At 44.3% G+C, this 26,556-nt stretch overlaps 2 protein-coding genes across 6 annotated transcripts; one reads left to right on the forward strand and one right to left on the reverse strand.

The window, feature by feature from the left end:
- Positions 1–1,071: 1,071 nt before the first annotated feature.
- On the forward strand, positions 1,072–18,925 carry YBX3 (Y-box binding protein 3). Of its 2 annotated transcripts, none has more exons than XM_071551568.1 (9): positions 1,072–1,370; positions 4,849–4,912; positions 6,516–6,549; positions 10,250–10,339; positions 10,972–11,094; positions 15,448–15,545; positions 16,633–16,804; positions 17,852–17,955; positions 18,370–18,925. In XM_071551568.1, exons 1-8 carry the CDS (start codon positions 1,175–1,177, stop codon positions 17,918–17,920), a joined length of 846 nt encoding a protein of 281 aa, XP_071407669.1. In that variant the 5' UTR covers positions 1,072–1,174; the 3' UTR covers positions 17,921–17,955; positions 18,370–18,925. The 2 variants fall into 2 exon arrangements, with proteins under 2 accessions (XP_071407669.1, XP_071407670.1); XM_071551569.1 differs by having other exon boundaries at positions 15,451–15,545.
- A 3,314-nt stretch (positions 18,926–22,239) lies between these two features.
- Positions 22,240–25,166, reverse strand: SYCE3 (synaptonemal complex central element protein 3). Of its 4 annotated transcripts, none has more exons than XM_071549817.1 (3): positions 25,101–25,166; positions 24,110–24,218; positions 22,240–22,482 (listed from the first exon to the last, which is right to left on the reverse strand). In XM_071549817.1, the coding sequence occupies exons 2-3, from the start codon at positions 24,216–24,218 to the stop codon at positions 22,313–22,315; spliced, it is 279 nt and encodes a 92-aa protein (XP_071405918.1). In that variant the 5' UTR covers positions 25,101–25,166; the 3' UTR covers positions 22,240–22,312. The 4 variants fall into 4 exon arrangements, with proteins under 4 accessions (XP_071405918.1, XP_071405919.1, XP_071405917.1 ...); XM_071549818.1 differs by having other exon boundaries at positions 25,111–25,140; XM_071549816.1 differs by having other exon boundaries at positions 24,903–25,136.
- Positions 25,167–26,556: the final 1,390 nt, after the last annotated feature.

The following is a 26,556-nucleotide window of genomic DNA, read 5'->3' on the forward strand; positions in this document are numbered from 1 at the left end:
TCCTTCCCTGCTACAGCTCACCGTGCTCCCCAAATCCCCGTCCCACACCTCCAGCATCCAGCACATCCACTCTTCAACAGGTCATTGTGGTCCACGAATCCCTGTCCCACAGCTGCACATCCAGCACATCCTCTGTGCAACAGCTTCCCGTGCTCACCAGATCCCTGTCCACTTCCAGCATCCAGCACATCCCTCTCTGCAACATCTCCCTCTGCTGTTCAAATCCCTGTCCCACGCTTCCAGCATCCCGTAAATATTTCTCTGCAACAGCTCCCCGTGCTCCCCAAATCCCTGTCCCACGTCCCCAGCATCCAGCACAACCTTCTCTGAAACAGGTCCCTGTGCTCCCTGTGCTCCTTGTCCCACACCCCCAGAATCGAGAACATCTTTCTCTGCAAAAGATTGCAGTGGACCCAAATCCCTTTCCCACATTTCCAGCATCCATAGAACAGCTCCCTCTGGTTCCCAAACCCCCCTCCCACACCTCCAGCATCCAGCACATGGTTCTCTGCAACAGGTCCCTGTGGCTCCCAAATCCCTGTGCCACACATCCAGCATCCCACAAATCCTTCCCTGCAACAGATTCCCGTGCTCCCAAATCCCTATCCTACACCTCCAGCATCCAGCACACACTCCACTACAGCAGCTCGTCGTACTCCCCAAATCCCTGTGCTGGTTTGGTACCTCCAGCACATGGTCCTCTCTCCTCCTTTGCTGTTAAACCAAATGAAAGATAAGTTTAAAACCTTTCCCAGCATTATAACCTTCCCTACTCACGCTCTCACAGAAACACCTGATGACAATTTTTTGTGCTGTATGGCGGCTCAGAGTGATTTCAGGCCTAATTACAACTAATTAAACCAGCTAATCAGTGAGTTAACTAGGACCATCTGTGCTGGTGCTGAGCAGGACTAAAGGCTAGTCAGGGGCAGTGGTAACCAAAACTGCACGGAATATTTATCAGTGAGGAGCAGAGTGGCGTGGGGACGCGGCAGGCCATGTCGCGCCATGTCGCGATAGGGCGTGCGCGGCGCCTTTAACGGCGCAGAGGGGGCGGTGCCGCCGGTCCGGCCCCCGCGGGCCGCGTTGAAAAACTTGTGCGGGGCCATTTTGGGGCTAAGGGAGAACACCCAGCGCGGCCCGAGAGTCACCCCCGCCCGCCCCGCACGGCACCATGAGCGAGGCGGCGGAGCCCAGCGCTGCCGGCGCGGCCACTACCACTAGCAGCTCCTCCGCACCTTCCGCTGCCGGCGCGGACGCGGCTCAGAGCCCTGCCAGCGCCGCGGCTGTGCCTGTCCCCGGGGGAGAGGCTGCCCCCGGCGTGGCCGCCACCGCCACCACAGCGCCCGAGACGGAGAAGAAAGTGCTGGGTAAGGGGTGGGGGTGCCGGGCGGCGCTGCCTCAGCTCGGCACAGGGCACGGGGCAGAGCGAGGGACAGCGAGGCAGGGCCCGCCCGGCACCTGCCGCTCTGCTGCGCGCTCCTCTCTACTTCTAAAGTACTGCCACAACTTTTCTGCCTGCTTTAACAATGTTTCTAGGCTTTCTGGCGTTTGTTTGGTTACTTGTTTGTTTGTTTAGGACTTTGCCTTTTTTTTTGTTATCTTTCTGGGGTTTGTTTGCTTGGGACTTTGCCTTTCTTTCTTCTCCTTTGTAATTATTATATTTAGTTTCTCCTGTCAGTAAAAAACCCCTACGGTCCCCAGGGCAGTGATCATAGCTGACTGACAGAGCTCACGGAGCCTTTGGATCATCCTCTTAAGCTCATAGTGTGACCCTTGAGGATGGTCCTGTGCAGGGCCATGGATTGGACTCAGCAATCCCTGTGTGTCTTCTAGCTCGGCATGTTCTGTGAAAATGCCATGCTGCCACCTCTCAAGCAAGTGTGGGGTTTTTTTGTTTTCATTGTGATTAAATAGGGTCAACCTGTTGAAAAGGGCAAGGCTTTTAGTCTGCAGTGGAAATACGGATCTTCTGTTTATAACTGTGTAACTTCAGAAGGTTGGTAAAGGTGAAGTTAAAACTGATTGATAGTGTGGAGTTCTAAGTTTCACTAAAAAGTGACAGCACCTTTTATTGTGAAAGGGAAGACTGAGGTCTTGCTGCAGCAGATAGAGGTAAAAGAGGAAGAATTGTAGGAAAACAGATTGGAGGCACGTTTGTGTGATATTTTTCCTCTGTTACTTGATTTGTAAGTAATTAGCACACAGTACTACACAGTAATCACTACATCTGTACCTGTTGGTATGTCTGTCTGCTTCTTACCTTAATATGGCTTGTTTTATTTTTGGTATGTTTTCTACCTTGTTCACCAATTGCTTGGAGAAGAAGGGGTGGAGGGGAGGTGAAGGCACAAATGCTTTTCCCAGACAGGCAGGAAAAGGAAAACCGCTGTGGTGATGGTTTTCCACAATGGCCTTATTGCTGGGAAAGCTTTTTAGGAGGAGTTGTGAGGAAAATTATCACTGATAATGCTAATTGCAAATGGCCTTACCTTGCAGTCCATCACAGGTGTCCTTGTTAATAGTCATGTAATTATGTTCACTTAAGTCTTCTTTCACAAAGATCTCATTAGAAGCAAAGTCGCAGCTTACCCAGGACATCCAAATGTCTGACTTCTAGGAATGCAGATAAAGGTTACTCAACTTTCTCTGGTTCTGCTGGTCACAGGAAGCTTTGGCTTTGCTTATTAAAAGGCTATTTTGTCACGGGTGGGAGTGGCTGGTGATTGTTTCCTCTGATAGCATCACAGTACAGCATCTTGTAGAAATATGTGGGCTTTCACTGGTGGGACAGACGTCATAGCACCAACCACCTTCTCTGACTCATCAGTTTAACTCCTTAGTGTGTTTCCCTCTGGGCTTGTCCTCCTTCTTGCCTGACTTCCCTGTTAGGACAGCTCAGGCTTTCCAGTGACTGTGCCAGGGCCACGTGGGTGTTCAGTGTCATGCTGTTGTCTGAGGTTCTTCGGCCCCACGGTGATGCATAGACTGTAAGACTGATGTCTGTAGGGAATAGTATTTCCCCAATAACTCATGCTTTGTTTCTGTCAACTTGTGCAAAAGTTGCTGTGAAGCTGTGAACACACAGCAGCCAGCTGGCCACACAGTGAGTTTTGGCTACCCCTCCTTCCACTGGCTTCCTGACCTCTCTGAGGGTTTTTGCCATGCTTCCTAAGCTTCTCACCCTGTTCTTAATCTGATTGAAACAGGCCAACAGATTCAAAAGCTGTTTTGCAGGGGAGGGAAAGGATGATGTTGAGGGACTCAGTGGTATTAGCATTGTTTCTTAAAGTAGGCTAAAACCTGCCATGTGCTATTGGCACCTGTTTCTGTGTTCCCCCTTCTCCTGTTGTGTTAGTGCTGTGAGCTTGTGTAGCCAGAGCCCTCGTGGTAGCACTGTCTGTATGTGGTGATGTCCCCATGATACTACAGCTGTAAATATTGATGCTGAAGACTGTTACTGACTCAGAGTGTTTCTAGCTCGGTAAACAACAATTCTTGTGAATGTGTGTTGTACTAGGCAGAGCCTTTTATTTCTAGGTGATGTCTCAGTCTTAACATGACTTTGCTGCTTCTAAGTAAGAACATTTTCTGTTAAAAAGTGTGTTAAAGGAGACCAAAAACTTCACTTCTACAAATGGAATGCTGTTACTGAAAGTAATAACAGCAGCAGCACTACAATGGTTTGCTGCTGGTAAACATTCTCATTTGAGCTCCGTGTTCAGAGGGGTGTATGAGACTGGCAGGACTGCATGAGACTGAAGGTCTGCCTAGCTCTGTCATCTCCTCATGGGCATTTAGGGAAGAATGCAGGCATAGAGCAGATGAAGGTGACAATTTACAGTGAGTTCTTGCTTCCAGCAGCCTGGCTTGGACTTCTGAACTGGTGCTTCTCTAGACTGTTCTCCTTTTAATTGCTCCTTAGGTTCCTGCCACCCCCAGAACACAGGTGTAAGGGTTTTAGTAAGCAGCTCATCTGTAGGTGACTAGATGCTTTCCAAGTAAGTGCTACGTACATTGCTTGGATACTTGTGATCAAGCTGTGTTAACTAACAAGCTGTATTTAATAACTATTAAATTGTAGGGGCCAAACCTCCTCTTTTACTGAAGGTCTGAAAAGTACAAGTACATGGTGTCCACCCAGTTGCTGAGGGGGAAGGAGGGGCTGAACTGCCTCCATCACCGTGGAGTTCCTCCCACACATTCCTGTAATTTGGATGAACAGGTTTTGTCAGATCCTGCAGTATGGCTTCTAAGTAGATGCTCTTTTAGTGTTGAGACAGGAGCTTGTCTTGATCCTGGAAGTCACAGAACATCAAGTTGGTCAGTTCCTAACTCATAAATCACAGATCATCTCTGGAAGTCTTGTGGTATTTTATTTGGTTATAGCGATGCTGACAATGTAAAGAAGAGCTTGTCCAAAATAAGGATGTGCAGCCTTTCCCCTTGAGAGATTTGCATAGTGCTTAATACTGCGTGTTGAGCCAGTTCTGGTTTCTGAGGAAGAAAGAAGGGTAACTCCTAGGGAAAGAAAGGACTTTCTTCATCTATGTTTCATGTCCAGCTACTAAGCTGAAGAGAACTGATGAATGGCAGTGGGATTTTCAACTCTGCTGCCCATTTCTGGGAAAAGAAATACAAAAAGAAAAGAGATGGATGGCCAATTCTGCAAATAGAGCTTTGTGCTGTGTGGTAAACCCCTGGCTGAAGAACAGCATGTTAAAGCACTGTATCTTGCTACTGCATTAGTATAAACTGAACTGGGGGATATGCAAGTATGAAGTAATTTTGTAACCATGTTGCCTTTTCTTAGACTTTAGATTAAATTCTTTAACTTCTTCTTTGCAGCCACCAAAGTTCTTGGCACAGTGAAGTGGTTCAATGTCAGAAATGGATATGGCTTTATCAACAGGTATGTTTAAATTGTGATAGTCATATTTATGCTGTGCTAAAACTTGTGGTACAGATAACATGCTGTGCATTAGTAAATGCAACAGAGACTGGAGGACTTGACTGCCAGGTTCATGCAGTCAATAGTCAGCTTTGGCCAGACATTCAAACAACCTTTTTTCCTGAAAACACTCTACCGCCCCCAATCAAAGGTTGAGTGTATGGGGAGAAAACAGAAAGGGTCAAACTCATTACAAATTTGGTCTGTTACCTGTTTCTCACAGTACACCTTTAATGAGCTGTATATCCTTTTGTGACTGCCTGGCTGTTTTTTAAAGGTAGGAGGATTGAGGGGAAATGCTTTTATTGTAAACTTAAGTGTCAACTGGTCAAAATAGCTCCTGTGGATACACACTGAGATCCTCTGATAGCATCTCATTGAAGGTCTTTCAGGCCTGGGTTTCACAGAGATTTGTTTGTTTTTTCCCTTCTCATCTGAATGGCACTGATAATCCAAAGGGCTGCAGGTGATGTTGATGACATTGCAGGCTCAGATGCACAAGACCCAGGCTTCCAAGTATCTGTGGGGTTGAGGGGCTTAAATGTCTTGTGTGCTTTATGAAGAATGAAACTCTTGCATGCTGAGCTCTTGTGTTGCAAAAGACATACCTGGTAAGTTGCTTCATTCTGCCAGCAGGTAGATTTGGGTAAGTGCAGCAAGGGGTGCAAGACCCCCTGTCTCAAGGATCTGAAGCCAGTTGTGGTGCAGTATTAATCTCAGTCCCTGGAGGTTTCTAGCCAGTGTTACATAAGCTTAGAAGTGAGTTAAGAAGTGCTCTTAAAATCTTTTATGGCAGTTGACTTGAAGCCTTCGGCTCGTTATGGTGTAGTAACTTGTCGGCTGTCTGCCTAAAGTGAAGTCTACAACTGCTTCAATCCTGCACAACAAGTTTTGGATTATGCATTATCTTCACAAGCTCTTTGACCTGTCTGTTGTGTTTGCAGAGAAGGAGTCGAGTGAACAGATGGCAGGGTTTAGGCTCTTCCTTGTTGTATGGGAACGCAGAATCAAGGTCTCAGACTTATCTTCATGTTTTGCACGTGGAAGCCTGAACTGTCTGACCTAATCCAGACAACCTCATGTTCCTGTCTGGATCCTCCTCCCATGGACTCTGCTAACACCTCTTGTGCACCGTTGCTTTGAGTTTCACTGAAAGGAGATCTCTGTTAACAGCTGTGGCTAGTCTTGTCTGACCTCTGGGGTAACAGCTCAGGTTGCAGTCCCTGTGCAAGTGTTTTTGGGGCAGCGAGAATAGTGAAAAACAAGCAGTCCAGTCACTAACTGTGCTCTGTGCAAAACAAAACATTGAATGCTTGCCAGAAGATTACAGAGAACCTCCCCCTGTCCTCTCACGCTCTTGAAGGCTGGGGAGTCCTTTCTGCTCTCCACCATATGACCCTACAAGTTCAGAGCAGGATTTTGGTAGCATAGACTTAGACAGAATGTATGGAATTCAGGGCATGTGCTACAGACTGAGAGAAGGAGGGTTTCACTTGTAAAGCCAGGAATTTCTATTTAAGTCTCCTAGTTTAAACTCTTATGACTTCTTGTTTTCTTTCCACAGAAATGATACCAAAGAAGATGTTTTTGTTCATCAGGTAAGACAGCAGTAATTGTAATTAGGGATGTGTACTATGATAGGTTTCTAATACAACTCCTGCAACAGCCACCCAACCTTGTGCTAGCTTCTCCTTCAATATTTACTGCAGATACCTTGAATGGATGTCTGTGTTGAAATTCTCATGGAGAAATTAGGTTGTTACCCTTCTCTGGAATATAACTGAAGGGTGAGGTATAACCCCCTTAATGCTTCCTTTTGTCTGCTTCAATTTGAATGCTAAAGATGCTTGGAGAGTTTTCTGGTGTGGTTTTTGTTTTGTTTGGTTTTCCCCATGGGTGAGATCACTCCTCTGTTTGTGAATACTTTGCTACTTGTCTGTCCTTCCTCCTCATTTCCTCAAGCTCCTTGTGCCTTTTGTTCCTTCCTACCCTCTTCATTTGCAGGTCTGTTCTCTCTGCCCTCCCTGGTATTGGAGAGAAAGTGATCTAGTCTGGCCCTCGACCAGCCTGGTTGCCATCAGCTGTTGCTGCATGAAGCAGCTGCTCCCAGGGAAAAGAAGAGGAAGGCTGTGTGCCAAGTGTGCCCAAGCAGGGAGAGGTTGCCCAGCAGCTCGTCATTGGTTCACTTTCCTTGAGCTGTCAGGAGGCTGTTCTAAGTTTATACTGTGACTCTCAGGTTGCAGGCAAATAATGGCAAGACAGAGGATGGTATCTCCATGCTGGTGTGAACTCATTAGTTGGATTAGATCCGGTTTTGCATCATCTGCATCATTCATCAGAAAAGGCAATAGTGCCCCTTGAACTGGTCCCATATAAAATGTCTGCAGGCTCATGTGATGGATCCTTAAAAGCAGGAACTTTCTCTGTGGCATAAGTGACAGTATTTCCATCAACTGTAACCAGGAAACTTGTGCTCAGAGCTGCTCACAGATGATGAGGATATGTGCAATAAAGTTAGTTGAGTCAGTGCTGAGAGTTAGTTTAGTTCCTGTGGCTTCATGACTAAATAGCCTGTGCTGTTTCTCTGGGTCATAGGGAGTAGACTGAAACTGGATAAAGCTGGGAGAGAGTGAGCCTGATGGGAAGTGTGCACAGTGCACGTTCCTGGTTCAGTTGGTGGACTTGAGAGCAGGAGCTGTCAGTGCATTTGCCGATTTTTAATGGTCGTTTTCCTTCCCTAATGAGCTGTGCTGTGAGCATGCTGACACATGAGTGTGTCCAGGGGAGGGTGGGAAGAGTTCTAGTTAACAGAAACATGTTCTGGATAGGCAGCACTGTAAAACTGCCTTGAAGACAAGTGAGGTCTCTGATACCTGTGAGAGGATATCGTGGAAAATGGCTGTTGTGCTTATGGCAGAGATAACACGGATCACTGTTGTTCTGCTTGGAAAGCCGCCTGCAGAGACCCAAACAGCAAGCAGCTGTTACCTGTGCTGCTTTGTCTCCTTCACCTGTAGGGACTGTTCACCTGAATGTCACCTGCTGGGTGTGTGTGGAGGGCGGGTGGAGGTGGGCACTTCCCATCTCCTGGGGCTGTAAATGCTCTGGGAGTGAGCACAGAGCAAAACTGGCGTTGTTTCAGAAATACCACATCATGTGCGGGCCTGCACCCCATCAGCCCTCCTGGTGGGCTGAGCACGGCACAGTAGATGTTTCTGGCTGGGCCGTGTAGGATGTTCCTCAGCAGAGCCTGTCCCAGAGCCCGGGACGTTCTGGCCGGCGCTGCTGATGAGGCCGCCGGGCGAGGGAGGCAAATCCATGGTGTGAGCAAACGTCCTGCTCCCAGAGAGCTCCCTGTCGGCTCTGCCCCTCCTCCCCGCGCCGGCCCGGGAGGGGCTGGATTACATGCCTAATCCCTTCAGAATAAGGCTGACCTAGTTGAATAGATACAGCCTCCTCCCCTGCATGCACCAGTGTGGGGAGGGAGCAGCCCGATCTCATGATTGGAATGGGGGTTAATGCTTGGTGTCTGGCTATTGGGTGCTATTTATAAACCTAGTACAGATTAAAATGCTTTTCTTTTTAGGGCATGCATGGCTTGCTTTGAGTTAACCCTTTGTTTTGCGGGGGACCCGAGCAGTGTTTTGGGGGAGGGTGGCTCCTCACCTGCTCAGCCTTGCTTGGTTCATGCAAGGTGCTGGCTGGGGCACAGTGTCAGTCAGCTCCAGGTATTGTGAGCAACAGGGATCAATCCTTGTGGGGTGGAGTGTGCCTTGCAATTCTAACACCATTAGAAGTGTCAGTAGGCAGAAAAGTCCAGTCTAATTAGGTGTAGTTTGAATGAACAAGCAATGAAGAGGAGTTAATCTCTTGTGTGGTGCAGGTCTTTCTTCACTGCACTGGATTGTGTTGATTGAGCAAAGCCTGGTGTACCTGCCCCAGTAATTGGTGTAACAAATTTTGGCTATTGCTGTGACAGTGCTGGATGTCCATATAATGTGGCGGTGTGAGCATAGGGGAAGAACTCTTTGAAACACAACCCTGAATTAGCTCTGAAGACTCTTGTAGCTGCCTGTTCATCAGTGTCCCCTTTGGAAAGGAAAGGCTTTGTTGTTGAGTGCTGTGTTAATATAAAACATCTGTCTTCTGAATCAGAAAAGCTGGAGCCTGCAGGGTGCTGGTAAACAGTAACAGGGAGAACGGTGCTTGCTCCCCTCTGGATACACAGAGTAAAAGTCTTTTCATCAAGTTTAGAGCTTAAGCTCATTAGAGGCTTATTTCAGCAATGTTTACCTGCAGCTGAAGTAGTCAGCAGTAAAGCTCTACAGTTTCTACTTGGAATTCTAGAACTTACTTGAAATTGTCCTGATTGCCTTTATAAAACAAGCTCCAGCCCCGTGTGTAGCAGCCTCTGTCTCCTGTTGGCAGCTTATTTAGTTGCAGATCTGAATTTTCGAACTGTCTGTTCATAAAGCTGGAATAGAACATGAAGAATCCTGTTGATTATCTTCCATTTGGCTTTTTGGAGGCTATTTGAGGGACTTTATTAATCTTAAGTACACCATTTGCTGAAAAGAAATTTGTTAGTCCGTTCTTCCTCTGCACTTATAAGGAAGGGGAAGGAGTTTGAAATACAGTTTATTGACATCTCAAGCCCAAGTATTTAGTCAGTTGTTTCAGAACTAAATCACTAATTTCACTGCAGATTAAGGGGTACAGTATTAATATATAACACTTATAGAAAAGCTAACACCTCTGATTTTTAGAAATGGATAGTTACACTAAAAGCTTAGCAGAAAGCAAAGTTGTTTGAGCTAATGGTGAGAGTCTCTGCTTGCTGAATTAATTTCCAGCAGAATTCACTTGAGCAGCTCATTCTTGTTTCTGTATATAAAGAAAAAAACCCCACCCTCCTGGGTTATTTTTGCTTTGGTAGTAACAATATGTACACTCTTACATTCTTCCTGAAGCTGTTGAGGGATGCTGCAGGGTACAGGGAAAGGTGTGGCTAGAAGGACATGCTGGCCTGTTGCCTGAAACACAGAGCAGATTGTATTCAGCAGCCAGGAGAACACATTCCCTGAACCAGTCAAGATCAACTTCAAACTGGTTAAGTTTTCCTTCAGCGGGACATGGAATGAGACACATCTGTGTATTTGAATATCTTGGTGTGGTGACTGAGCTGGTGTGTAGAGTTGGGATTGTAGCAGAAAAATGCTGCGCTTCCCTCATTGCTGGGGCTATGAATTCATAAGATAAAAAACATAAATAATGTATTTTTGTGTTTCTTCTTTCAAGACTGCAATAAAGAAAAACAACCCACGGAAGTACCTGCGCAGTGTTGGTGATGGAGAGACTGTGGAATTTGATGTGGTTGAGGGAGAGAAGGTAGGAAATTATGGAGGCTTGGGGTGTGGCCCAGCAGAGTGGGGACTTGACAGAGAACCTTGGCTGTGTCTCTGGGGTTTTTGTCTGCGTTAATCCCCAGGTAGGTGGCATTCATACAGTCTTATTTTGGGAGAGCTGTTTCTTAAAGGCTTCTTTAGGGTGTATTTCTAGATATGTGTTAAAACTACTTCAGCCACATCCTAGTGCTTCTAGAATCAGTAACTTTACTTGATAGAGCTTTGAAGCTTAGAGAACCTGCTCAGTAATTATTAACTGAGGCATATACTGCCCTGAAGAATGTTTGGAGTCTGGTAGCTTAATAACTGTAAGAACTTTCAAGTTCTTTATGCTCCTACTTTCTTAAATGTTTTTTTTGAGGATGGGTTTTTTTCATTTCTTTGTTTTTAATCAGTTGCTTCTTGCTTTTTCCTCCAAGCTCAGACTGATAGGATTTTAGGATCTTAACTCATGATGGGATTGGGAATAACAAACCTGCTTTTGCGCTTCATGGGAGAAAGGAATTGCTGTAGCTTGGAACTAAGGCAAAAAAGCCTCTTTGCTGTTTCATCTGTCCCTGTAGCTGATTGGTCTCTTCTCAGAGGCCCCTGGCTGACTGTGTTTTGTGCTCTCAGGGTGCAGAGGCAGCCAATGTCACTGGTCCAGACGGGGTCCCTGTGGAAGGCAGTCGTTACGCTGCCGACCGGCGCCGCTACCGACGGGGCTACTTTGGCCGACGCCGTGGACCACCTCGAAGTGTGAGTTCAGTTCCTTTCCTGGTGGGCATCCACCTCCTCAGCAGCTCTCCAGCTCTCTCATGAGAGGGAACTGCACCTTCAGCACTGGCATTTAGTAAGCTGTCAGTGATTAAGTTGTGAGTCTTCTTCAGTAGTATAAAATGCAAGGTTCCTCCAGCACATCTTGATGTTGACACTGATACTTTATTTGGTATCTTGCAGGCCCACCCTTGTCATGTTTTTCTAGAGTGTGTTAAAAGCCTCTCCATGAGTGTTGGCTTGAAAAGTAAACACAAAGGAGTGAGACACCCAAGTGGCTCACTGTGCCCTTTACCTGAAGCAAATATATTACTCTAAGTAATATAACCATAACTTGAGAGATTTACTTGGAAAGTGGGATTTATTTTAGAAGTTTGTCACTTTTGCATGGCATGGTAGTAGTTTGACCAGCTACCAAAACCTCCATGTATCATCCCTTCATAGGCTTCTGCTTACAGGTGTTCAGTATAAAGATAATGGTGTTTGGGTTGGGTTTTTTCCTTCAAACCAGCTGTGCCCCACTGTTCATTTTGTCTGCAAGACTTCCTAAGCAGCTTCCCTGCAGAGTTTTGCAGAGGAGGAAGTAAACATGAGGTACAGGACTGTAGTTCTAGCAATTTCTGCTCCTGTCCATGCTGTGCTTCTGCTGAATTGGTGCCTGGAATAGTCCAACAAACTGGAACATACTCGAGGTTTAATTCTACTTTCTGTAATAGTTGAGTCTGATCATCACTTGCTGAAATGTCTGAATAATCCAATATGGTGGAAGGCTCTGCCCAGGCAGAATAATTCTCCTGTTGTTCTACAGAGATGGCAGCATAGGGGCAAACAGAACAAGTGTTGTCAAATCCTTCCTTAAAGCCTGGTTGTTTATTCCAGCTATCAATAGGTCTTTCCTTTCATCCTGCTGGTCACCACTGAGCCTTTAAAGGTGTTCTTTTGGAGTACCTTGGAGTACCTTGGAGAAGGCTGGAAGTTGGTGATGGTTTATTACTGAGCAGGTCTTTGTTTCTGAGGGTTACACAGTTTGCAGGCTGAGCTTTCACACCAAGTGGCAAAAAACCAGGATACTTGGGTTTGAATAAAGGGTCATTGAAGGTTCTGCCTCTCTACAGCTGGAAGTGTTTCCAGCTCTTGGGCACTCTTGAGCTGTGTTTGCTGAAAGTATATTTAGTCCTTTTGCACACTTGAAGGAAAAGGTTTAAGTGTACCCACACCTGCTATACTTAAAATATCTACTAGACTGCAGAGGTGAAAGGTTTTTACTGGAAGAAAGAAAAATTAAAACTGCTTATTTGTGACTTCTGACATGATGGCCTTCTAAGATTCGAGAACTTTTGATTGATGTCAGTCAGTAACTCCAGGCCAACCTCATAGCACAGCAAGTTGGTTTCCCCATGGCTGACATGCTTCTTGTAGAAAAGAGCCCTGAGAAGCTGAATAGTATTATACAAAAGGTAGAGATTGAGCTTAATAGATCCAAGAATGAATGAAGAAGAAATTAGGGGAAGCAGGTGGTTAAAAAGCTCATTGCAGTTAGTTAATGCTTACAAAACTATTCTTTGGAGGAAAACAACAAAGTTTTGTACCTTAGGGTTAGAGAATCTGTGGAAGATCATGCAAAGTCACAGCCTGCCTGTCTATCTTGGTGGTCGTCAGAGGAAAATGCAGAGTGCAGCAGACCTGCTTCTTTCATATGTCCTTTAGGGTGACCTGCTATTTTGTTTGAATGTACAGACAGAGTTGGAAGGTTTCTGTAGAGGAGATGAACATATGTGTGCCAGACATGGTGTGATGCTTAAGAGTACAAATGAAGCTTTCTTAATAAATTAATCTCATATACTTAATTAATGTATAGTAAAACAAGACCTCAGAGCTTGGGTTCTGTTTTCTGGTCAAACTACACCTGTTTCAGTTATTTATGACAGCATAATATGATTAAGCTCAGGTGGTTAAAACTTGGTTGTAATAATGTCAAGGTCATGGGTTCAATCCCCTGTGTGGGCCCTTGACTTAAGAGTTGGACTCAATGATCCTTATGGGTCCCTTCCAACTCAAAATAGTCTGTGTTTCTGTGATTGTTCTATTCTGGAGCCATACTTCCCTTCTGATCAATTGACAGTGATACTAATGTCATGTGTTCTTGAAGTTTTGTGCTACTCTAGAAGATGCAGAAAATCATCAGGACTTCTGGGCTAAGCAGTTCAGTTGCTTTGCTATTCTGTTTTAAGCCCAAACCATTTAACATACTGCTGTAGCAGTATTCAGTTCAAGATGAATAGTAAAACATTTGTGTTGTTTCTGAGTGATGCTTCATCAGGTCTAGTCATTCTTTCCATCACTACAGGAGATGGAGTCTTTTAACTGAGATTCCAACTCAGCCCTCTGCAGGGAGGAGTGGACTTGGGCTGTGCCATTATAAACATGTACAAAAATTCAGTAGTGCCTTTTGAAGAGCTGTGAATGTGATGCTGATTGTCAAGTGCTGTAGGAGGGCTTTAGCCAATGAAAAATGCTGAGTGCTCCTCCCACAGTTACACTGGTTGATGCTTGTTGTCCCTCAGACAGGACCTCCTAGGCCTTTGTGGTTCTGGTTTTTAGCATTGCAGTGCCAGGACCAAGCACTGGTTTCACTTTGGCTTGCTCAGAAATCTCAGAACTAGCAGTTATGCTGTGACATGTTTGATTGCTTTAGTTTTGGGTCTGTCCTTCCCTTCACATCTTGCTGCATGCTCCTGTTCTGGGCTTTGCCAGTCCTCAGGAGAGGAAGACAGTGAGAGTGAGAACAGCAGCAGATCTCTGCTTTACAAAAGGCAAATCCCCAGATCTTTGAATTGCCATTGCCACACAATTCTGGCAGTGCTGTTTCTCACCTCGCTGCCTGAGGCACTTCTGACCATGCATTGTGGGTCTAATCAACTTCAAGTTGTATGTAGCACAAAGTATCTTGATAAAAACAGAACAGATTGATATTGCAAAGTACATCAGTAGGATAAAGCTGTTGTAAACTGACAAGTGTCGTTTTCCTTTTGACTTCTGGGTCTCTCAATTAGATCTCATCTCCATCAGATGCTACCTGTTATTACTATCTACCTAGTTAGTGGATATTTACTTACCCTGATCAGCTTTATATGTGAGGGAACATAACAGATGACTGTGGGATTTTTAATTGAATTCAGATTTTCTATACTAGTCTCAGCAGCACATGAAATATTGGAGTTGCCATTAGACCAAGTCTTTGCTTTTTGAAGACTTGGAAAGCTACAAAGTGTACTTGAAATTATTAATGCATTTGGAGGGTATTTTATGGTAAGGTTGTCAAGGTTGGTCACTGAGGTTCATTTAATTCCTCAATATTTCTTGGTGTGACCTACAGCACTTCAGCCTTTATTAAAGGTTTATCATCCTGTTATTTTATCTAAAGAAAAGTCCATTGCCCACACAGGTACCTGAGATTGCCAGTTAAAATAGAGCAAACTATGATGGTGGTGTAGAATTGGAAGGATATCTCTCAAACTTATAAGTGACTACTAAAGGCTGTCAGGAGGCAGTAACTTTTGCTCCCTCCTGGATCAGATGCAGATGATGCACTTCTGTTTCTGGATCTCTTGTTAAATTCATTCTCTGAAAGGGAAGAACTGTAAATCATGTCATGTTTTATAAAACGGATATTGCTGATGGCTGGCATTTGAAACAAAACAAAACCCCCATACTGGCATACAGCTTTATGACTACCAGCTGTAACAACTACAGGGGGCAGATAAGCACTGCATCTCTGAAGGGCTGACAAGACTGTGTAGAAGAGCATTTGACATGATGTACTGTGGTTTTTTTTTTCCCTACGGTTGGTGTTTTGTTGGAGTTCTCTGTGAAGTGGGGCTTTGTGCAGAATGGAGCTAGAAGAGGTCTCTGACAAGTTTCTTCCAGTTAGCTTTCTGAACTGGGAAGTGCCCTGATCAGTGGCTGCTTCTCCATAACACATTTGCCCCTTACAATGCCATGCCTTTTACTGAAATGCACCTGAATGTGCACCAGAGACAACTGTCAAGATCTGTGCCTTTTTTGGCACACAGGGTGGAGGCATCATCAGGTAGTTTTTTAGTCTGTTACTGTGAGGAACAGGGGCAGCACTGTTGGCTCTTGTTTTGTCCTCCTCTTTGCCCAAATTAAAGCCTTTTGAGAACCTGCTGCTTGTTTTTACCCCATATGCTGATGTTTCTGTACTGATACACTGGTTTTGGACTTGCTTTCAGTCATTTGGGTTCATGGTTAATACACTGCCTGCCAAATAAGGTAACACTTCATCTCTGAGTGTCTTCTGTTTTCTTTTGGTAGCAGGGTGCTGAGGGAGAGATCAAGGATGGGGTCACAGAAGGAGGACAACTTCAGCAAGTGCACAGGAATCCTACTTCCTACCGTCCCCGCTATCGCAGGTCTGTGCTGTTTCCTTTGCTTACAGTTCAGGTGCTTTTGTGTTCTGCACAGGCTTCCAAGTGCAGGAGCACTTGTGCAAATGTAGGGACAGTGAGAAGTGTTTTACTCTTTCTAGGGAAAGAGTGAGCCACAGGAATAAGGAAACAACTGCAGAATTTGTTTAATGTGTTTATATGTTGTTTGGAGACATACTGGCCAAGAAAGGGCAAAGAATTCTTTTCTTCCCTTACTTCTCACAACTGAAGTGAGTTGCAAGGTCTGTGTCATCCCAGCTGAACACTCATACTGTGCTGGACAAGTAACAAATCCAAATCCCACTGGATCTGGGACAGTAGGCCCACCATTTGCTGGGGCAGGGTGTGCTTTGTAGCATTTCTTGTGGACTGCAGGCAGTGATTTGCAGTTCAGCACTGGACTAGTAGCTTAAGCCCACTGAACTCAGTTGTGTGTGTCACTCAAGCTTGGTTTTATGCTCTGGGGCTGCTGGTAGGTACAGAGGAAAGCTTACTATTCAGTAAAAACTGAAGTTGTCATTCGTCTTACGTAGTTTAATGTAGTAGTATATCCTGTGTTAGTGGAAGGTATTGCTGTCAGTCAAGATGTCAACTTTAGGTTCCTTGAGAACCTCCTGAAGGAGAAGGTAACAAAACAGGAGTGTTAGTTAAGTTTTGTGAGATGTTTTGGAGAAAGGGGATGCTGAAGAGCCTGGAGAGCTTCCAGAATAATGAGAAAACTCATCAAAATGATTGAAGGGGAACAAATCTATTAAGAGTGAAGTGACTGAAGACTTGGGGGCTGGGAGAAGAGATAAATGATGATTGATTACAGAGAGCCCCAGAATGAGTAGCATGGTGATGCCAAAGGATGTAGAATAGGCTGATACACCTTCAGCAGTGAGAAGACACACATGGTGCTTGTCTTTCCTCTTCAGCTCAATGCCAGTCAAACTCCAAAGGGAAGGTTTGCTTGCATTCAAGATCGCTGACTATGGCACTTGGTTATGGAAGGCTTTGCTGGGCTAAAATTGCTGTAATTGAACCTCCTTGGGCTTCTTTCCTGTTGATGCTTTTTTCTTCCCCTCTTCAGAGGGCCCTCTCGCCCCCGCCCTGCCCCAGCAACTGGCGAGGCCGAGAACAAGGAGAACCACCACGAGGCCACGGCCATGGGGCAGCAGCCACTGCGCCGCAGCTACCGGCGCCCCTACAACTACCGGCGCCGGCCCCGCCCTACGGCTGCCCCGGCACAGGAGGGCAAAGAGGTGAGGCCACAGGGGTGGTGGGAACATCTGCTGGGAGCAAGGGCTGGGAGAGCTGGGATTGTTCAGCCTGGAGAAGAGAAGGCTTTGGGGTGACCTCACTGTGGCCTTGCAGTGCCTGAAGGGAGCCCACAGGGAAGATGGAGAGAGACTATTTCCAAGGGGCTGGAGTTCCAGGACAAGGGAGAATGGCTTCAGACTGACAGGGACTTGGTTTAGGTTGGATATTAGGAAAAAAAATTCTTCCCTGTGAGGGTGGGCAGGCCCTGGCACAGGTTGCCCAGAGAAGCTGTGGCTGCCCCATCCCTGGAAATGTCCAAGGCGAGGCTGGATGGGGCTCTGAGCAACCCGGGCTAGTGGAAGGTGTCCCTGTCCATGGCAGAGGGATTGGAATAAGATGATCTTCAAAGTGCCCTTTCAATCAAAACCATTCTGTAATTCTGTGATTCTGTGTGGCAGAAACCAAGTTTTTGATGGGGTGAATGCTCAAGACCTTCTGTCCTATATGAGTTTTTAATAAGTGTATTGTTGGTGTGCTGGGTAAGTGATGCCCAGCTCTGAAGTGCTGATTTCCTTGCCTGCCTCTGACCTTGGAGAGTTAGCAGCTTATCTTAAATGGAACCAGCAGTGGGATAGGGATTGCTTTTGGGTAGTACTTAATTGGGGTCAGGCTGTAACAACTGTTTTTCAAGTGGAGAGAAGCAGTTGTGTTTTGCTACTTCCTCAAACCCTCTGTCTGCAGTATGAGATGGATTTGAAACCTCTGGATCCATTTCCTGAACTGCTGGGACCAAGTCATTTCAGGAAACTGCAAACAGATTTTTACCTTAATGAGGAAAGATTGTCTCATTCTGTGTTTACTTGAGATCTTCCCCTGACAGAGTCTGCTGTGAAATATCCAATTACAGGAAATACACTAAAGGTTAATATTTTCTGGAGATGTATTTTTCTTGATGATTTTAAAAGCTGTGTTATGCTGGCTGTACCGCTGAATAGAGGAAGGGTCTGGAGGTCAGTCTTTGCCTCTAATAAGGGTTTCTTGTGTCTCAGACAAAGGTCACTGAAACACCTGTTGAAACTCCTGCTCCAGTGGCAGAGCAGAGTGGTGGTGCTGAGTAACGCCCGGCTCCCCAGGCACCTTTACCATCCCTCAGGTAAGGAATAAGGAGAGTTCTGTTCTCCAGCTGAAGCAGAGCTGGGTTTGCTTCCAGGGCTTGTACGCTGTCCACTTGCCCTTATGTGTGGCTTGATATTTGTGATGAGTTCTGAGAGTGCTTGGTAGGCAAACCAAGAGCAGTCTCCTGCTTTTCTCTTCTGCCTCTGCGTCTGTGTTTCTCACAAAGTAAGTTTTGCTTTACAGTTCTGTTCAGGAAGCTTTATCTGGTCTATATAGTTACAACATCTGCTGATAATTAGTAATATTTTATTTTAAGAAGATCCTCATTATGGACAGGATAAGCCAGTCATGTTTATCCTGTCTGCTATTCTGCTATTCTCACCTGATATCTTGCCTATTCAACAAGAAAATGAAACTTAAATTGCATTTTTTTAATATGGCTCTTCAACAGGTGTCCTAAAAAAATACAGCTCAAAAGTTAACACCAAAGAAACACACAAGCAATAAATGGTCAACAGTGATGACAAAAGCAAAGACTTGAAACACGGCAATGCAAAAGGAAACAAAATTTACCAGCAGCTGAGATCCACGGAACGCCTACGAGACAGATGCACGAAAGCAAAAGAGAGCGAGGTTCAGAAAGAAAAACCTCCCTACTTTCAACAGCAACTGAGGAGCTTTTGTTTTTTTGGGTTTTTGTTTTTTTTCCTAGAATTTCACTCTTTTACTAGTAAGGAATATTTCAATTTTTCTTTTGGTATCAAACTGAAAAGGGGGAAAAAAAGCAACCAAAGAACTAAAATTGAACTAAAATGCATTTTTTTGGGTTTTTTTATTGGATGCTGGTGCTAAACCTCCCAAGTGTGATGAGTTGATTTTTTCTGTGCCAGTCCTGTTCCCTGCAGGACCTGGGGAGGAGAAACTTCCGCTTTCCTTGTTAAGATCTATTTGAAACTGCAGCACTGGATGACGTTCCTCACAAATAAAAGTGATTTCAATTACTCAAATCCGTTTTGGTGGGGTTTTTAATATTTAAAATAATTCAGTATCTTGTTGCTTTGGTATTTGTGTGTGAAAGGGAGCTGCCTCTGCTCTGTCATGATGTCTGGTGTTGGATGCTGGATGATACATAAGGATATGGGTGGATACACTTTCTGCAGAGAAATTATACAGGAGCTGTAACCTACACTGTTCCTTCTGCTCTTCTGGCTCTGTATACAGTAAAATACAAGTTTTGAGACCCCTCTGTTGAAGAAAGACACTCTTATAGTGCCACTTTATCCATGCTTGTTCCCACAAACCAGAGCAGTGTGTTTTATTGGCCTCCTGCTCTTTCTTATTTGAAACCAGTAAAATCTCTACCTGTGCCATCTTGTGTTAATGAGCAAAGGCCTTTGCTGTCTGACAGTGTCTGTGCTTTTCTGATGTTCCTCCCTAAAACTGCTGTCTTGCAAGTGTTATCAGTCCACTGCCAGCTGTAGAATATGGGTGCATTTCTTCAGATATTGTGTCCTTCACTCTCTACTCCAACGTTTCTCACATTCCTGCCTTGCAACTGCTGTTACCCAAACCTTAGATAGTGGATTTGCTTCCTTCAAACAGCCCTTTCTGTTTTTAGCTGTGCGATCTTTATCCAGCCTCTACTGAACAACACCTCATGCAAACCCCTTGGTGCAGGGCAAGGCTGGAATTGTACACATGTAGGACTAAAGGAGAGTAGAGGAACTGTTGGCTCTTTATTCTTGTCTCCTTTAGTTTCCATATTCTTTGCACCCTATTAAAGTTGTGTTCAGAACTAAATCTATTTCAGGCACATTGGCAATTTCATCATAATAGCCAGATGCAAGGTATTCATAAATACTGCAACATTACTGAAGGATTTGTCATCAAAACTACTTAACTGCATTCAGTTCTTCAAAAGTAGGTGGGGGTTTTTTCTTAAAGTGAGTTTTGACAGGCCAAAGAGAATTTTCTTCACCTCTTCAAAAATGTAGGTCAGATTGAACCAGTTTAATGAAAGTACTTAACTAGTCCTTGTTACTTTATGAAAGATTGAGGGGAAAAATGCAAGTAGTGTCCCAACATTTAGTTCTCTTTGCTATTTTTTTGCCTCTGTAATGAGGAATATTTGCATAAAACAGAAGCTGATGAATGACAAACCCGCTTCATCTCCACCTATGGAAATACAGGCTTAACTCTAGCAAGTTTAAAGCACTTAGTGAAATTACAGTTTAGATGTCTTAGGCTGGGCATAATTTGCTCCTTTGCTAGGCCACTTGGGCCCAGGTTACTTGAATTTGGCAGAAAAAATTACGAAACTGGTGCTCAATAATGAAGGTCAGTTCTCTTGGCAACTGGTGTGTGTGTACCTTCAATAAGATAATGGGTTATTTGCCTCAGGTAGAGTTTCAGATGGAGGTTTAGTTTGTTTTGTTGCTTTGGTTTCTTAAAAAGACTCTTGGTTACATGGATTTTGAATCTGCAGAGTAGTTCACTTGCTTTTGTAACTACTTGGAGCCACTTTTATATTGTAATCATTTTACACTTCAGCTTCTATTTTGTGCTGTTGACAGCAGTGGAGCAATGCTGTGATTTGAGTCCTAAAGCTCAACAGAGATGCACTGAGCAGAAAATTGATCTTAACACCAGCTGATGAGATGAATAATTACCTTTAATATCTGAAGGTTTTAAAACATGATAGGATAGACCTGCACCAAGTTATCACTGAGTTGGGATCTACATTGTTTTCTGATCAGCATAAAAATGCATCATCATTTTTCAGTGCTTGGCTCTCAGTTTTGATTTGTAAATTGTAACTTTACTAAGATCACGAAGGTCCTTAGAATTAAGAATTGTAAGGAAAATTGGCTATAAAATGTATCTGTAGTATTGAAAGCAACCTGCTCTCAAGAAATTTGGAGCAGGAGTTAATGTGTTAAGCCCCATGTAGTCTTAGATAAGTGGTTGGTGTCAGCCTAAGCCAGCTTGAGCTGCAGCTCAAGTTAAACTTCTGCTGCTTCAATATATTAAGGAACAGCAATTATGTTAAAATATGTTTTGTACAGTGTGTCTGTAATAGCCAATTTATTTCCAAGGTTCATGTTCCATAGTTTCAGCTCATATTGGTGTAGCCAATTATTTTCACTTACATTGTACAATACTCCTGTTTTTGTCTGATTTGGAGAGTGCTGTTAACAGTTTTCCTCTGTCTTGCCCTTCTTCCTTTAAGACACCCTGTGTAATGCAGAGCTGGTGTGTGTAACAAGCTGTGTGTAAAATCACCGTGATTTCACAGCCACCTTGCCTGTTTTTCTCCAGGCTTTCTGGAGATGGGAAGAGGCCATGTGTGCTATTTTAAGCATTTTTTAACTTTCTGAGGAGAATTCCCTAGTTACTAGCAGAACTCAATCCATGTGTAAAATGACATTTCAGGAAAAATTGCTGCAAGAATGCAGACTGGAATTTTGCAACAATTTATGCTGAGAGGTAAAACAATATGGATTCTCTTCTTGAGCTTTTCTGAGATAACCTGAATTGGGGGTATAATAAAGACAGAGTGGAATGCAAGGGAAGATCCTTCTCAAAACTTGTTCCACTGACTTCCATGTCAGATAAAACATTTATGTACAGCTGCAAGCCACGAGGTGGTGCTCTTAATCCACTAAAAACTAACAATTTTTGTTCTTTTTTTTTAATATGGTAAAGTAGGAATATATGGAGGAAAGCACATTTTATAACCTGGTTTGGTTTCTGCAGCAGTCCCACCACACACACTGCAGTCTATAATGGTAAAAAACTTGTACTTAAGTCACACTGCCCTACAGAGGGTTTGAGGAGAACAATCTCTGTGGGAAAACCAGTTCAAAGAAATGGTTAAAAATTCAATGAAACAACTACATGAATAATACCTGGAGCTACCTGAATAATAAAACCCTGTAACTGAACACCTGCATGGCAATCCTGCATTGAACTAACTCAATCTAGAATTTCACCTGTTTTTTGTTGGGAAAACTGAGGAATTACAGAATTTTCCTTGGAAGGCAGGGGCTGGTGCAATAGCACAGTGATGCCCCCACCAGAGCAGCCCTGCTCCCCACTCACAGTTTGCTCAGGGCTCAAAGAATTCAAGGAGGAACTTGCAGGAGGAAAGGCACAAGAATCGTGTGTGCAAACACTTACAAGCATTACTCAGGGGACTCAGAAATAGACACATTGTTACCTTTTACCTGCAATAACATAAATATTAACTGTGTAATCCCACTAAAACACCTCCGTGGATGTTCACAAACAAGTTCTTAGCACAACGAAAGCCAATCCATTTTCCACAGTGGCTGTGAAACCTCCATGGGTGGCAAATAAAGACTGGAGTGATTTTTTTCCAGGGTTAATTCAGTTTATTCCTTTGTTTGCTCTTCACCTTCAGATTCCTTTAACACCTCCTGCCACTTCCTCTCCACCTGTTGTTTGCACCTCAGGAAGGCATTTTCCAGATGCTTCATGGAGATGTTCAGGTCAGGGTTGGTGTGGATGGTTACCATGTTATAGGTCATCCAGGCTGCATGCACTACAAACCCAACAGACACCACTGAGCAGGAATTTGGGTTAAAAAAAAGAGCAATGGCTGATACAACAAACAAAAAGACATGAATTATTACCAGTCAGGGAAGGCTTGGCTGTAAACTAAAGTGGAAACTGCCTGTAGTAATACTCAGACTGGTCAGTATTCTTTATAAATGTCTCAAAGTGCTTCATAATGGAATTATACTGCTATATAATAATGGAATGGTATGTGAAAGGGAGATGGACATTTCACTTTAAAATGACAACAAAAGAGGTGGTAGAATAGAAAGTTGCATCAGACTGTTTTAAAACACAGCAGGCCCAGGGCAGTGACCCTTCCCCTGGACTCTGCCTTGGGGAGGCCACACCTTGAGGGTTGTGTTCAGTTCTGGGCCCCTCAGTTGAGGAAAGAGATTGAGGGGCTGGAGTGGGGCTGGAGTGGGGCCAGAGAAGAGCAACGAGGCTGGAGAAGGGACTGGAGCACAAGTGCTGTGGGGAGAGGCTGAGGGAGCTGGGGGTGTTTAGCCTGGAGAAGAGGAGGCTCAGAGGTGACCTCAGCACTGTCTGGAACTCCCTGAAGGGAAGTTCTGGCCAGGTGGGGGTTGGTCTCTTCTCCCAGGCACTCAGCAATAGGACAAGGGGGCACGATGGGCTCAAGGTCTGCCAGGGGAAATTGAAGTTGGAGATGACAAAAAAATTCTTTGCAGAGAGAGTGCTCAGGCATTGGAATGGGCTGTCCAGAGAGGGGTTGGATTCCCCATCCCTGGAGGTTTTTAAACTGAGCTTGGCTGTGGCACTGAGTGCCATGATCTGGTAAAGGGACTGGAGTTGGCCCAAGGGTTGGACTTGATCTCGGAGGTCTTTTCCAACCCAATCCATTCTATGATTATATAAAGAATCCTTCCCTCCAGAAAAAAACAAGAGGTTTGTTTTAGGTGAGGGAGACTAACACCAAGGAGACTGCAACACAGAGATAAAAGGTTTTAATAACAAATAATGAAATCGATCTTGAAAGAATGTGTAACTTAAATAATGAAATTGATTTTGAAATAGTAGTTAATAAAGGTGAGCAAATAGTTTGAGCACTTAAGCCATACTTTGCCCTTTTGTTTTACCAAGAATTGACAGTAGCTTCCTCAATGTCACTCATGAATTGTTTAATTAACAGTTTAATTAACAGTTCTTGTTGGTAGCACACGGTTTCTGGTGGAAATGTTGCAGAACGTGGAGAGGAATATGCAGCCTCTCTACACATACAGGACTAAGATTAAATTTGCAGAGGAGTCTTTATTGTAGCTGAGGAGTTAAACCTGAGAGGTGTTATGTATCTATCCCACCATTTTTTAGAATTAAGTCTCATTTTACATACTATATCTTAATAATTGTACATTAAATACCTTAAGTAGTTCTGTTTTTAACTAGGCATCCATCAGCTACTGATTTTTAATTCTGAGCCATCTGAAACTTCTCTTTACATGTTTTTTCACAATTAAGAACATCAGGGCATTAGTTGTGGTGATTGTTTCCACTTGCATTTCTATCACAAGGAAGTTTACCAGAATAAATATAAATAATAAATCTTTAGTGTCTTTAGTAGACAAAGCTGTATCATTCTTAATAAAGACCCGTACCTGTTATTTTTTCCATTTCCTCCAGAAGGTTTTCTAAGTCCTTTTTGCAGTTCTCCATCTTCTTCATGGAGTTTTCCCAGTTTTCTCCCTGAGGTTCTGCTTCAGCCATCTACAAGAAAAACAGGAATTTCGCACCGTATTTTACTCTAAAAAGTGAATTGATTTCCACAGCTGAGAGAAAGTAATATTGCAATAAATAATAATAAAGGAGCATAATACATTTCAAATTTACATGTGAATTCAACAAAAACCTGACCTTGAAGCTACTGAACATCACACATATGCTGTGTATTATTTTCAATCTATTCTGAAATAAATTGAAATAGAAAGAAGTACACTCAATAAATAGAATGTGCCAAATAGGGATGTTTGGTATCAGTGATGACCATGATCACTGTGTGGAACATTTAATTAGAAAACTTTCTCTACTGAGTTGCCTTCAAGCACCTGACCTGGGGCAACCCTTGATTTTCTGAGTGAGGTGCAAAATCCCCATTTATAACCACGATTTCACAGCCGAGCACATACACCAAGTTGTGTCCCCGTGTGTGTGTTTATGACCTCCTGACCTCTGTTTTAAGCCGTAAGGAGAGAGATTTCAGGGTGTAAAAGTGCCCGGGGCCGAAACACGGGAGCGGGTTCAGAACTGAGGGTGACAAAGCGCTGCCTTTAATTCCCTGAGGGCCGCGGGTGGATGGGACAGAAATCAGTGATTAAATAGCAGGTGGATGGGACAGAACTGCGGAAGAAAATCACATCAGTGACTAAATCCACCACCTGGTTTGTCACACACCCAGCAGGGGTTTTTTCCGCTGTTTTATCGCCGCCACACGGGGCAGGAAGGGCCGCGCCCACTCTCACAAATGGCTCCGGGCTCTCCCCTTTCGCTGGGCGCTCGGGCGTCTCTTCGCCCCCCAGCCCCACGGGGTGATTGTGTGCCGGCAAACCTTGTGCTCCAGAGCCCTTAAAAACACCACATTCCCCGTTTTACTTATTTTTACACGCGCTTTCACAGCCGCCGCTCCTCCCTCACGGGCCTGCAGGCGCGGGCGGCGACGAGACACCACTCGCGCGCGCGCTGGCACACCACTCGCGCGCGCGCTGGCTCTGTGTTTGACGCGCACCGGCGCTGCGGTGAGCGCGGTCGGGCGGGCCCGTTTCGATTTCGGGGATATTCCTTGAATTCTCCGGGAAGTCGCATCCTGACCCCTGGATCCCAACGCCGTTCCCTGCGGGGTCTGTATCTCCCCACCTGCGAGATGGAGAGAGGCTTCAGAGTAGGGGCGAGAAGCAAGTTTTACAGGGGAAAAAAGTTGGTTTAGATCAGATAAAAGGCAATAAAAACTTTGCAGTGAGGATGGTGAGGGAGGTACTGGAAGAGTTGGGGGTGCCCCGTTGGAAACGATATCACTTCCCAAAATTTTTATTTAATGGCAGCAAGTGGCTGGGTGTCTTTTTGACAGACTCCTGTTGATTTGGTTGTAAACCACTTAAACTTTTGAGTTTCTCTGAACTTACTTTGATGAGCTTCAAAAAGAACTTGAGGGAGCTGAGGATGGGACACTTGGGATCTTCAATTTGTGGTCCTTCAAAGACTTATTGGAGTAACCAGAAGATACAGAGGGGATTAACAAAGCCAGTCAAGTAGCTTGTTTGAAGATGATAATCCACCTTCAAAATAAACAAAATATTTATTTCCCCCAATTTACATGTGATTTATCACAGAGTATTGTGTTGCTGAAGTTCATTTCAGTTTTATATGGAGAAGCTATTTTTATTTCTTTATTTCTTTTCATATAATGCTACCCCCTTGTAGCCTTTGCTCCTTTGGAAATTTTAAATAACAACTGCAGCGATGAACTGAAAATCACACTAGAACTGCCATTTTCAAGGGCAAAAAATCTAAATATTAAATAGGCTAATTAATTTTTCTCTAATTAAGAAGACCTGCTATCTTGAGAGGCAAAGCTCATGAGGCAGAATGGAGACTTGGGATAATGATGGGAGGTTTTTTTTCCACTTTTAGGTCATTTGTTCTGGTTCTTACCCAGTCAGGGATTAATAACTGGCTTGGAGAAACCAAAAGGTACTGAGCCTGTCAACCTCTTATGATGTTCCACCCTTAAGGGAAAGGGAGTACCCAAGATATGTAAATGCCTGTGGTCAAAAGGAATGACAGAAGTCAAAGGATCCACAAAAACTGACACAAAGTTTTATAATTAAATTACATACTTGGCATGGAAATTGGTATGTGAGTCCATGACCTACTATGTAAGCACACAGCAGTGGGGTTTGGATAACGGGACAAGAGGAGGAGGAAGAGAAAGACAGAGAGAGAGGGGGGAAAAAAAAGAGATGAAGGGGAGGGGAGGGGAGGAAAAAGGAGAGAAGGGGAGGGAAGGAAAGGGGAGGAAAGGAAAAAGGAAAGGAAAAAGGAAGGGAAAAAG

Source organism: Pithys albifrons, chromosome 3, assembly GCF_047495875.1.
Source record: "Pithys albifrons albifrons isolate INPA30051 chromosome 3, PitAlb_v1, whole genome shotgun sequence".
Taxonomy (NCBI): domain Eukaryota; kingdom Metazoa; phylum Chordata; class Aves; order Passeriformes; family Thamnophilidae; genus Pithys; species Pithys albifrons.